Genomic DNA, 13292 nt, shown 5'->3' with positions numbered 1-13292 from the left:
TGTGTGTGTGTGAGAGAGAACGTGTGATTGTGTGTGTGTGTGAGAGAAATGTGTGATTGTGTGTATGTGAAAGTGTGTCTCTGTTTGTGTGCACACAAGTATGTGTGTGTCTGTCTGTGTTTATGTAAGAATGTATGTATATGAGTGTGTGTCTCTATGCATCTGAAAATGCATTTGTGTATGTGAGAACGTGTCTCTCTCTATTTGTGTGCGTTTATGTGAGAATGAGAGAGAGTGTGTGCATGGCTAAGAGTGCGTGTGGCTGAGAGTGTGCACGCATGTGAGAGTGCACGTGAGACAGCATGTGCATGTGTGCACGTCACTGTTTGTACCTTTGTGAGAATGTGTGTCTCTATGCTTGTATGTGTAAGAATGTATGAATGTGTGTCTGTAATCTGTATGTATGTGAGAATGTATGTGGGAATGTGAGAGTGTGTGTTTCTGTCTCTGTGTGTCAGAGAGAGAGAGAGAGAGGGAAAACATGTGTATGCAAGGGACAGAATGTGAAAGAGAATGCGAGACAGAGAGTGTGAGAGAGACCGAGTGAGAGAGAGTGCACGAGACAGCGCATGCGCAAGAGACAGCGCATGCGCAAGAGACAGCAAGCGCGAGAGAGTGCTTATGTGACAGTGCGTGAGGATGTGAGCGTGTGTGTCTATGAGCATATGTCTGTGATTAAGGTAATTGAAACGATAGCGACGTCACATCTTTGAAGTGAAGCAGCATTGGCTTTAGTGACAGGACGGAGCTTGAGGAAACATTCAGAATGGGACATATTGCCCATCAAGCTGTACTACACATCGAGTCCCAGCATTTTAGTGATTAGGTGGAGACATGGCAGAGAAAGAAAGAAAGAAAAGGAAGCAAATCCTGCTCTCTGTATCCCACTACCATGTGGGACATCCTGCTCAAAATGCCCAAAGGTTTCCAGGTTGAGAACTGAATTGTTCAGTTGGAATTTCAGGCTGAGTAGATGTGACCTCAAACCAAGGGACTGCCAACAATGATGGCCATTTGTATCAGCTGCAGACTTAAAGACACATTCCATAACATTCAGCAGAAATACGTTTATTCGAGAAGGAAGAGTTCTAGGAGAAGGATGTGGCTAATTAAGGAAGTTAAAAATTGAAAGAAAATTGAAAGAAAATTGAAAAGAATGTGTATCACTCAGCAAAGTTTAGTGACAGGATAGAAGGCTGAGTAGGAAATGGAAAAACAATACTATAGAAACAGCAAAGAATTACTAGAAGAATGATAAGGAGGGAGAAGTTAAGAGTACAAGAGAAAGCCAGTGAGCAATATAAAATCAGATGGGAAGAGTTTCTACACTCTATCACAGGTAGTTAAAAAGTAGAGTAAGTAAATTGAGCTTTAAACTTAGTGAGCTTATCTGGGGAATTAATAATGGGAAATAAGCAAATGGCAGATGAATTAATTTATTTTGCATCTATCTTCACTGTAAATAATGTCCCAGAAATAATTGTAAGTGAGGAAGTGAAAGGAAGAGAAGAACTTAAAACAATTACAATCACCAAGGAAAGGATACGGGAAAAAAATATTCGAATTGAAAGCTGACAAGTTCACAGGTCCTGATGGACTTTATCCAAGGATTGGAAAGAAATTGAAGCTGATGGCATTGACATCCATTTTTTAAAATTCCCTAAATTACAGAGAGTTCCCATTGGATTGATAAACAGTCAATGTATTTCAAGAAAGGAGGAGGCAGCAAGCAGGAAATTGCAGGCTAGTTAGTTTAACATCTGTCAGAGAAATACTGGAACCTATCATTACAAAGGTCATTGAGGGAACTTAGAAAATCTCAATGCAGTCAAGCAGTCAACATGGTGTTGTGAAAGGGAAACCCTTTATGACTAATATGTTGAAGTTCTTTGAGGAATTAGCAAACAGCATGGATAAAGGGAAATCTTTCAATATGATGTACTTAGATTTCCAGAATGCATTTAACAAGGCATCACATCGAAAGGTTCCTACACAAAGTAAGAGTTCATTATATAGGGAACAATATATTAGCGAGGATAGAGGATTGGTTAGCTAACAGGAAATAAAGAGTAGGTGTTAATGGGTCATTTTCAGGTTGGCAAAACATATCGAGTGAAGTGCTGAAGGGATCAGTTGCTGAGGCCTAACTATTTACAATTTATATCAATAACCTACATGTTGCTAAATTTGCTGATGACAGAAAGATAGGAGAGTAAGTTCTTAAAAAAAAGGCTTAAGGAGTCTAATGGGCTATAGATGAAATGAATTGGCAAAACAATTGGGAGGTGGACTATAATGTGAGCAAGTGTGAACGTATCAGGAAGAGTGGAAAAGGGGCAAGTTATTTATGTGGAGAGAAATTGCAGAACTCAGAGGTTCAGACAGATCCGAGTATCCTGGTACAAAAACGTTAGCATGCAGCTACTGTACGGGTGGTGATCTTAACTTGCAGTTGGGATAAATTGCTGCTATTGCTCCCTTCCCTGGACTAGGTTTAAGGGCGTACTTGGTTTTAAGTGGTGAAGGAAAACCACTAATGGGTCTGATCAAGGGGAGGATCGTGCATGAAACAGGATGCTGTTGATTTCACAATAGTGATCGGTACAAGTTACAATGCATATTGCTTTTAAGACTATTGGGAAACTTATGGATATAGGTCTTCAGCTGACAAGATCTGAAGATGCTCTGCCTTTGCCCAATCCAAATACTTACATCATCATCGGATTGGGGTGGAGCTGAATACAGCCTCCAACATTAACCCTTTCGGAACTATTGTCTTAGCTAACAGCAAATTTAGTGAATGTTTGGAAAGACAAACTGAATATTGCTGCTAATTGCAAATGGAATGGAATGTAAAAATTGGGAAGTTTTGCTGCAGGTGTATAGAGCGTTGGTGAGACCACATCTAGGGTACTGTGTTCAGTATTAGCTTCCTTATTTAAGAAAGGACCTAATTATATTTGAAGCCATTCAGAGAAGGTTAACTTGACTGATTCTTGGGATGAAGGGGTTATCTTATGAGGAAATGTTGACAAGGCTAGACTTTTATTCACTGAAGTTTAGGAAAATGTGAGATGATTTTATTGAAACATACAAGATCCCGAGGAGACTTGACCGAGTGGATGTTGAAAGAATGTTTGCCCTTGTGGGAGATACTAAAACTTGGGATCAGAGTTTAAAAATAATGGGTGTCTCACAGGTTATTTTTATCCCTCCAAGCGTTGAGAGTCTTCTCCAGACAATAGGAGAGACAAAAAAAACTGCAGATGCTGGAATCCAAGGTGGACAAACAGGAGGCTGGAAGAACACAGCAAGCCAGGCAGCATCTGGAGGAAAGGAGCAGTCAACATTTCGGGTATTACCCTTCTTCAGGACAAACTCGTTGGATAGTTTTAAGGCAAAGGTAGATAGATTCTTGATGAACAAGGAACTTAAAGGGCATTGGGGCAGGTAGGATCAACCATGTTATTGAATAGTGGAGTAGGCTTGAGGGGCTGAATGGACTCCTCTTGAGTATGTCAGTATGACTGCTGGCATCATGAGCGTTAACAGTAAGATTGACATAAACAGACGTTGTGACATTGTAGCAGTTAATACTAAGGTGACAAATGAAGGATTAGGCTACTTGGAACAACAACACACAAAACAGCAGTAGCATATCAAACATATATTGTCTTAAGTAAACAAACTGTAAAGTTAGCCTTTCGTTGCCTTGGTGTCAAGAGACAGGCACCTCCCCACTTAGCAATAAGCTGGTGTTTGAACTTTGTAACCAGGAACACCACAGAAGTGCTGAGTTCTTCTTTTGCTGATTTGCTGGATGGAGCTCTGACTCTCCTGTAGGATAACTGGGAACCATTCCACACGCTGGGCATCTTGCCTTGAGTTCTGAACATTCCACATTGCCTTTTCCACTGCCTCAGGCTGTTGGGAATCTTATTAGATTTAACCATTTATTCAGAACACTCTCCTTTAATCAGCTGTGGCTCTGTGGCCACACCTCTGCCTCAAAACCAGCTCATACAAATGAATTAGGAACAGCAGCAAGTCCCTTGAGTGCACTTCTCCATTCAGTAAGATCCTTCACCTGACGAAGGGGCTGCACTCAGAAAGCTTGTGGTTTTAAATAAACCTGTTGGACTATACCCTGGTGTCGTGTGATTTCCGACTTTGTCCAATCCCAGTCCAAAAGCTGCACCTTCACATCGATAAGATCCTGGGTGATCTAATTATGCCACATTCCTGCTGACCCCTGATAATCTTTCATGTCCTTGTCGATCAAAAGTCTTACCTACCCTGCTTTAAAAATATTCAAGGACGCTGCTTCCAAAACAATTTCAGGAAGAGGGTTCCAAAGATAGTTAACCCTCTGTGAGAGAAACAATTCTCCCCATCACTGTCTCAAATGGGTGAGCCCTTATTTGTAAACAGTGATCCATTGTTCTAGATTCTCCCCCAAAAGGAAACATCTTTTCAACTTCCACCATGTTAATACCTCTCACAATCTTAAACGCTTCAATTGAGGGATCTCTTATTTTTCTAAGCTCCAGAGATACACGCCAGCCTGTTTAATGTTTCCACTTAAGGCAAATCCCACCCATTCCAGGTATTAGTCCGGTCAATCTTCTTTGAGCTGTTTCCATTGGAAAACATGCTTCCTTAAGTAAGATGGCAATATTCGACATAGTATACTGATGGAAATACAGAGAATATGAGCAGCAGTAAGCCATTCAGCCCTACGAGTCTACTCTACTGTTCAATACGATCATGGCTGATCATCCAACCCAATATCTTGTTCTTGATTTTTCTCCCATACCCTTTAATCCTTTTAGCCCTAAGAATTATATCTAACTCCTTTATGAAAATATTCAATGCTTTAGCCTCAACTAGATTCTGTGGCAGAGAATTCCATAAGCTCACCACACTCTGGGTGAAGAGATTTTTCCTCATCTCAGTCCTAAATGGCCTCCCTCCTATCCTAAAACCGAGTGGTCCTGGTTCTGAACTCCCTGGTCATCGGGAACATCTTCCTGCATTTACCCTGCCTCGTCCTGTCCGAACTTTATTCTCGTTCTTCTAAACTCCAGTGAAGATGGTCCTAACTGCTCCAGCCTCTCCACACACATCACTCCTATCATCCCAGGAGTCAGTCTCATAAACCTTCACTGCACTCCCTCCATAGCCAGAACAAATGTCCTCAGATGAGGTGCGGTCTCACCAAGGACCTGTACAATCGCTGTTCCTGTATTGAATCCTCTGGCTATGAGGGCTAATATACCATTGCTTTCTTTACTGCCTCGTGCACCTGCATGTTTACTTTCCAAGGATACCCAGGTCTCGTTGCACATCCCCCTTTCCCAATCTACCACCATTCCAATAATAATCCTCTTTCCTGTGTCCACTATAAAAAGTGGATAACCTTACATTTAACCACGTTACGCTGCATCTGCCATGCATTTACCCACTCGCTCAACTTGTCCAAACTTGAAGTATCTCTGCATCCTCCTCACAGCACACTTTCCTACCTAGCTTTGTGTAGATATTACATTTAGTTCCCTCATCTAAATCATCAATTTATGTTGTGAATAGCTGGGGTCCAAGCATTAATCCCCACAGAACCCTACTAGTCACTGGATGACACTCAGAAAACGACCTACTTTTTCCTACTCGTTGTTTCCTCTCTGCCAGCTAGTTCTCTACCCATGTCTGTACGCTACCTGCAAACCCATGCAATTTCATTTTAAACACTAATCTCTTATGTGGGACCTCACCAAACACCTTCTGAAAATCCAAGTAAACTTTATGCACTGGCTCACCCTGATCGACTCTACTAGTTACATTCCCCTAAATTTTCAATAGATTTGTCAAGCATGATTTCCCTTTTGTAAGTCCATGCTGATTCTGTCCATTCCTGTCACTGCTTTAAGTGCTCTGTTATTAAATCTTTTAGATGGACTCTAGCATGTTCCTGAATATCGGTGTCAGTCTAATTGGTCTATAATGTGCTGAAAACAACCAATGCTGGAGATCACAGTAGGTCAGGCAGCATCCATGGAGAGACAACAAGCTAACGTTTCAAGTCTAGATGACTCTTCATTAGAGCTGTGAATGTGATCTCACAGTGTTCTGTAAAACCGAAACCTCACAATGATGACATATTATTTTCTTTAATTACTTGCCATTACTGTATACTAACCTCGAGATTCATGCACGAGGACACACAGATCCCACTGCATCTCAAAGTTCTGCAATATCTCAGTACTTAGGCAGTATGCTTCTTTTTCATACTTGCTGTCAAAATGGAAAATGGCACATTTTCCTACATCTACTCCATTTCTCAAATCTTTGCCAACTCCTTTCTCCAGTCTATATCTGTTCGGGTTAGGGTTAGGGCTATGTCCTCTTGACAAATTACTGCGTTAACTATTTTTGTGTCATCAGCAAATTTAGCAACTACATTTCTGGTGCTTGCATCCAAATCATTAGTGTAAATTGGAAAAATGTTGAGGCTCCAGCATTGATCCCTGTGACACACCACCCATTACATCTTGCTAACCAGAAAATGACCCATTTATACCTCCTCCGTTTCCTGTTAATTAGCCAATCTACTATCCATGGCGAGCTTTCCCTGGTGACCGTAATTTTCTTGAATTCCTGCTCCCCTTCCATGTCCAGACTGACAGCTACTTCTAGGATGTTCCTTGTAGCCTCTAATATAAAGACTGATGCAAAATACCCACTCAATGCCTATGAGGGACTTTGCAATTCTCCAAACACCGTGAGTCTTCATCGAAAGGGAAGGGAAGGGAAGGTCATGTGAGTTTTAGATAAAACTTTGACACGTACACCTCATGAAAAATGACTTTTGTGTAACAAATTGATAACATGGAAACTCGGCTGACCCACATGACATAGCATTTTATAATGTTTGCAGTCACAAGGTCCCACCTTTGCAACCTCTCCTCTTGTCGGAGGTATGTGACCCTCAGGTTAAACCACCGTCAGTCATCTCTCACTTTCTCTAATGAGAGAGTAGCCCTATGGCCCTCTGGTACAAAGACAAGGTGAGTTGTACAGGACTAGAACCTTACTGGAAAGAGAGATGTGTCGCTCTTGCACTCAGCAGGACAAATGCAAGAATGCCAAATTTCAAACAATCACAACAATTTACCCTACAGGAGAAAAGGGGCTTAATTTGTTGGTAGGTCTACTCTGGTTGGCTGAGGTGTCACCGTGGACAAAGAAATCGAACACCATTGGCTTCCCGAGCCCTTTCATTGTGTGGTATTCGTTACTGCCATCATTTGAGATTTGCCTTTCTTATGTTTCTCCTGACAGGGCAAGGTAAACAGCTTCAGAAACATGCCTCCCTTTTCAGCAAGAACATAGTAAATGCTATATTAAAACACTACATAACTATAATGTAACATTTTATAATAAGAAGACATATAACATCACTTGTAAGATGAATAAACTTTTACACCCAATAAGATTGAAATAACAACCAATAACAGGAGCTTGGATCAGAGAAGGTAAAGTCTAAGCCCTATGTTGAGCTTACCTGCCTGAGAATTGGGGATTACAGTAATCCTTTTCAATCTGCTCCATGTCTGGGAGATCTTTCCACCCTGCCTCATAAACCTGCCATCGATAAGGAAGCCTGAAGTGCACCAGTTTACACCGATCTGTGTCAATCACAAATAAACAGATCATTTCAAATGGAGTGCAGCTTGTTCTTTGACGGTTTTCCCTCAAAATCATTCTTCATATCCTTGGATCAGAGCTTGCAATGTTAGTCAGAAAATCACAGCTTGAGCTAGACTTCAGTGAACTCTTTCAAGGAGCCAGTAAGGGAATGATAGGTCAAATGGCCTCCCTTCTGATATGTACTGATTAACTTGTTCAGAGATGTTGAGTAAGTGGGGCTTGAACCCAGACCTCCTGATCCAGAGGCAGGGTCACTACCATTGCGCCACAAGTCTCCTTCTGTTCTGTGAGATTGCATGAAAATTATGGATCTGCCTTTGGAAGCCGATCCATAGCACAAAGAAAGATCAACGTGTGTCACATTGCTGTAGTGTTTTATACGGAAAGCATCAGAGATGATACAGAAGAGCTAGGTACAGGTCACAACCTCAGACCAAACTGCAGCCTTCCGATGAGGGCGCATGGTGTCAAAATAACAAAACTTGAACTGATGTTAGAAAGTTCTTCACACAAAGTGTGACCAACATCTGGATTGGTTTCCTGCAAAACTCTTGGAATGGTTTGATAAACAACTGGACGTTTTGATGGGGGGAGCATCAAGATCTTTCAGTATTGAGCATCTTTGAAAGTACATAAAAGACTCAGCTTGAATGAAATGTATCGTAAACTGCTACAGGAAGCAAGAGAAGAAATGGCACAAGCGTTGATTAATTATCGAATCTCACTAACTCTGGCTGCAGGATTGGTGCCACATGCACGGAGAATTGAACTGTTGGTTAGAAAGGAGGAGGGCATAGACAGAGTAACTACCAGATATACAGCCCAACCTCGGAGATGGGCAAATTATTGGAAATTTTGACACAGTGCATTAATTGACCATTAGAAAAATGCAAATTAATCACTGTCGATTTGGCATGCACGATTTACTTGAGTGAATTATTTTGAAGAGGTATCAAGAAGGATCTACGAAGGTTGTGAAATTAATGCAATTAGTTTTTCTTTGGCAAGGTCTCACATGACAGACAGGTCAGAAAAGTCATGGGATTCACAGGGAGTGGCAAATTGAATATAAAATTAGCTCAGTCGCAGGTGGTTAAGATTTATGCTCATTGCGTATTTTTGGAACTGGAAGGTGAGGTTCCACAAGGCTCAGACTGGGTCCATTGTGAGCCAATTATTTAGACTTATAAACAACAACCATGCTCAAGGGGTTTGCAGGCAATAGAAACGTTGATGACATGGTTGTTGGTGAGGGAGAAAGCTGTAGATTGCAGAAAGATATCAATGGGCTGGTCAGGCAGGCAGAAAGGCAGCAAACAGAAATCAATTCAGAGAAGCTTGAAGGAGGACAAACAAGGCGAGAAGTCACACAATACATGGCAGCATTCCAAATAGTACAGCAGGAAAGAAGGACCTGGCAGTGAATGGCTGCAGGTTTCTGGAAAAACAGGACAGGTAGATCAGGTGGTCAAAGCAGCTTATGGAATAGTTTCCAAAGTCTGCAAAATGAAAGCACAGAGGTAGCGCTAAAACTAAACACTAAGTAGACCGCAGCTAGGGTGCTGTGTATAGTGTTGGTCATCACTTCATTGAAAGGATCCATTACAGAGGATGGAGAGGAGATTTCCTTTGGAATAGAGCAGGCTGAGGAGAAATTTGATTAAGGTGTAATAGAAGGGGACAAAACAGGAAAGAGAAAGTGGGAACAGGGTACAGGGTTGGATGATCGGCCACGATCATATTAAACAGCAAAGCACGTTTGAAGGGCCGAATGGCCTGCTCCTGCTCCCATTTTCTACATATTCCAACCAATGGAAGTACTTCTTGAAGTGTAGTCACTATAATAGTGCAGCAAGTGTGGTAATCAAATTGACCACGGCAAGATTTCACCAAAAGCATTGAGATAAAGACCACATCATCTTTTTAGTGAAGTTGTTTGTGAGACAATAGGACAGACTCTCCCGCTTTTCTTTGAACTGGTGCCAAAGGAACTTTCCCACTGGCAGCAAGTTGCTGGCTTCTCCTCACAACGTTGAACCCTTGAGATTTACAGCACCTTTAGCACCCAAACCTATTCCCCTTTCCAACCCCATCATGCAGCTGATGTTTCAGTACCTTTAAAGGAGCAGTGCTTCCTTAGGAAGAACAAGCAGATCTCCTCACTGTCCACATTAGTGTTGGGCTCACTGATGGAGCGGCTGAGTGAAAGTCCCTTAACTGGAATGAAATACAAGGATCACAAGTTACATTTATTGGCAACATCTCTGGAAAATGATTGGTGAATGCAGAACACAACTGTAACCACATAAGGTTCATTCAAAAGGAAAAGAAAACACTTTGTCCGTTGTATCATTGTTAATGAAATGGCCTGACTCCTTTGATCTCCTCCTGTCACGCAGCAAAATTATTCCTTTTTAATGATTTATCAATTCCATTTTGCAAGGTACCATTAAATCTGCTTACACACCAAACCACCCCCCCCACGCCCCAAGCCCTTTAGAACGTAGAACAATACAGCACAGTACAGGCCCTTCGGCCCACGATGTTGTGCCGACCTATTATCCTACTCTAAGTTCAAACTACCCTGCATACTCTACATTTTACTATCATCCATGTGCCTTTCCAAGAGTCGCTTAAATGTCCCTAATGTATCTGACTCCACTACCACTGCTGGCAGCGCATTCCACGCACCCACCACTCCCTATGTAAAGAACCTACCTCTGACATCTCCCTTGTACTATTTCCGCCCTGGGAAAAAGTCTCTGGCTATCCACTCTCTCTATACTTATCATCTTGTACACCTCTATCAAGTCACCTCTCCTTCTTCGCTCCAATGAGAAAAGCCCTAGCTCCCTCAACCTTTCCTCATAAGACCTGCCCTCCAGTCCAGGCAGCATCCTGGTAAATCTCCTCTGCACGCTCTCTAAAGCTTCCACATCCTTCCTATGATGAGGTGACCAGAACTGAACACAATATTCCAAATATGGTCTAACCAGGGTTTTATAGAACTGCAGCGTAACCTCACGACTCTTAAATTCAATTCCCCTGCCAATGAAAGCCACTTTGGGTAGTGGAATTCACACTGTAACAACTCAGTAATCTCGCTGGTTCTCTTCCCAATTCTCTTTGACCTGGTCACTGCCTTTTCCCCTTATTTACCCTGTTACACAATCTTGCCACACCTCTATTCAAGCTAACCTTTACCTGCCCTGCTGTAAGGGGAATAACCTCACTTCTCCAGTCACACTGCTCAACTGAAGAATGACAAACCCACAACATCTGCCACCTAGAACGTTGAGGGCAAGAGATATAGGGAAATGCCATCACAAGCACTTTTCCCTCCAACTCTCGCACCATGCTGATGTGGAATTGTACCTCCGTTCCTTCATTGTCACTATCTCCACAGCCTTCCCTAACAGTGCTGTGTGCGTGCATGCGCGTCTGTGTGCATGTGTCTGTACGTGTCTATGTGTGTGTCTGTGTGTGCCTGTCTGCGTCTGTGTTTCTGTGTATGTCTGTGTATATGTGTGTGTCTGTGTGCTTGTGTCTGTACGTGTCTATGTGTGTGCGCGTGTGTATCTGTGTGCGCGTGCCTGTGTGTGTAAATCTGTGTGCGCGCCTGTGCACGTGTGCCTGTGCGTGTGCATGCCTGTGCGTGTATGTGTGCGTGCGTGCCTGTGCGTGTCTACACCTGAAAGACTGCAGCGGTTTAAGGCCTCAGCTCATCTTCACCTTCTCAAAGACAAGATGGTGAGGCCTCTCCTGGAGCACTGTGTCCAGGTCTGGTCGTCCTGCTATGGGAATGATATTATTCAGCTGGAGAGGTTGCCAGGGGCGGAGGGTTTCAGTTATAGGGAAAGGCTGGACTTTTTTCACTGAAGAGTAGGAGGTTGAGGGGTGACCTTATTGAGGTTTATAAAATCATGAGGGGTATAGATAAGGTGAATGTCAAGGGTCTTTTCCATGGAATGGGGGAGTTCAAAACTACGGGGCATACATTCAAGGTGAGAAGTGGAAGATTTAAAAAAGACATGAAGGGCATTTTTTTTTTTTTACACACATAGTGGCTCGTGTGTGGAATGAACTTCCAGAGGAAGTAGAGGATGCAGGTACAGTTAGGATGTTTCAAAGACACTTGGATAAGTACATGAATAAGAAATGTTTGGAGGGATATGGGCCAAACGCAGGCAGGTGGGTCTAGTTTAGTTGGGATTATGGTTGTCATAGGCTAGTTGGACCGAAGGGTCTGTTTCTGTGCTGTCTGGCTCTATGACTCTATAACAATTAGGGACGGGCAATAAAATGCTGACCTTCCCAGCAATGCCCAAAACCCATCAACCAATAAAGATGGAACCCCCTCGTCCCTTGTGCGGTTCCAAGGTAAAACCTCACCACAAAGCAAAGACATGGGGGCTGCATATTGTGATTTTCAGCAGGGCAAGGAAGAAGGAACAGAAAGCCAGCACACTGCATGTTCCTTCAACACGGTCCAATTAAACACCGGGTAACGAATTAGAGACTGTCCAATCCCTGCTTAGAGCATTCGGTAACAAGTGAATTATTTTTGAAATGCAGCAGTCAAATGGAGCACAGCAAGATCCCACAAACCTAGCAACCCGCTCGTGGCTTTGATGAATTGATATGCATTGGATAACAAGTGCCATAGGATACATTTAATGCCCAACTGAGACTCAGTTTACTGTCATAATTAAACAAGGCCACCTCCAGCCACGTTACATTCTCTCACTAACGCACTGAAGCAACAAACATACGTTAGGGGTTCAGGTTCTTGGCTCTGATCCATAACCTCCCGACCTGCAAGGCCAGAGTGAGCCACAGACACTTTTTAAGAGCAGGGATGCAGGGAAAGAAAATTAAACAGTGAAAATTCAGATCGAAACAGAACCGTGCTTTACTTTTGTCAGCAGCAGCTTCCCTTCTCCGGATTTCACAGATGTTACGATAAATGGAACACAGATCACAGATCAGTTCGATGTTCAATCGGCAATTCTCCAGCGAACTCCGGCTTTCCAGGAAGCTGTGGGATCGCCAGCATTGGCTTCCCAGTGGACAGGCACCCAGAACATACTGAAGGCAGATGTGAAGCTTATTGCAAGACTGTTTGTAGTTGCAAGAGCCAAAGGGGCCGTTCCCCTTGTTGTAAAAGGCACAGACCTGAAAAGACAAGATGATTTGTAATTTCATCCCCTGTTTATCCACAGCCTTCCTCTGTCCAGGACGCCCAGTTTGTCCAGTTCCTGGTGACAGCTCTTGAGATTCTGACAGGGAAGCAAGCAAAGTGTCGAAAGAAAACAACAACAACTTATATTTCCATGGCACCCAATGTAACGTCCCAAGGTACTTCACAAAAGCATTACAAAGCAATGTCTGACATTGAGCCCCATAAGGAGGCATTGGGTCAGGTGATGAAAAGCTCACAAAGAGATAGGTTTTAGTGAGTCAGAGATAGTAGGAACTGCAGATGCTGGAGAATCCGAGACAACAAGGTGCAGGGCTGGATGAACACTGGATGACCGTTAACTTCCCCTCCTCGGTGGTCGAGAACGCCCTCAACCGTGTCTCCC

The 13292-nt window shown here is 42.9% G+C and overlaps 1 protein-coding gene across 5 annotated transcripts in view; it reads right to left on the bottom strand.

Moving 5' to 3' along the window:
- Positions 1-13292, bottom strand: part of LOC109922502 (protein mono-ADP-ribosyltransferase PARP12-like) — a 35891-nt gene that overhangs the window by 16221 nt on the left and 6378 nt on the right. For all 5 annotated transcript variants that reach the window (XM_048598909.1, XM_048598908.1, XM_048598911.1 and 2 more), the window contains 3 exons: positions 12624-12882; positions 9823-9924; positions 7562-7685 (listed from right to left, as the gene is read on the bottom strand). In XM_048598909.1, the coding sequence (XP_048454866.1) occupies positions 7562-7685; positions 9823-9924; positions 12624-12882 (485 nt within the window). The remainder of the gene's footprint in view (positions 1-7561; positions 7686-9822; positions 9925-12623; positions 12883-13292) is intronic.

The sequence above is a fragment of the Rhincodon typus genome, chromosome 7, assembly GCF_021869965.1.
Source record: "Rhincodon typus isolate 14 chromosome 7, sRhiTyp1.1, whole genome shotgun sequence".
In the NCBI taxonomy this organism is placed as follows: Eukaryota; Metazoa; Chordata; class Chondrichthyes; order Orectolobiformes; family Rhincodontidae; genus Rhincodon; species Rhincodon typus.
Note: the sequence above shows the minus strand (reverse complement) of the source record. Positions and strands in the feature narration are given on the sequence as shown.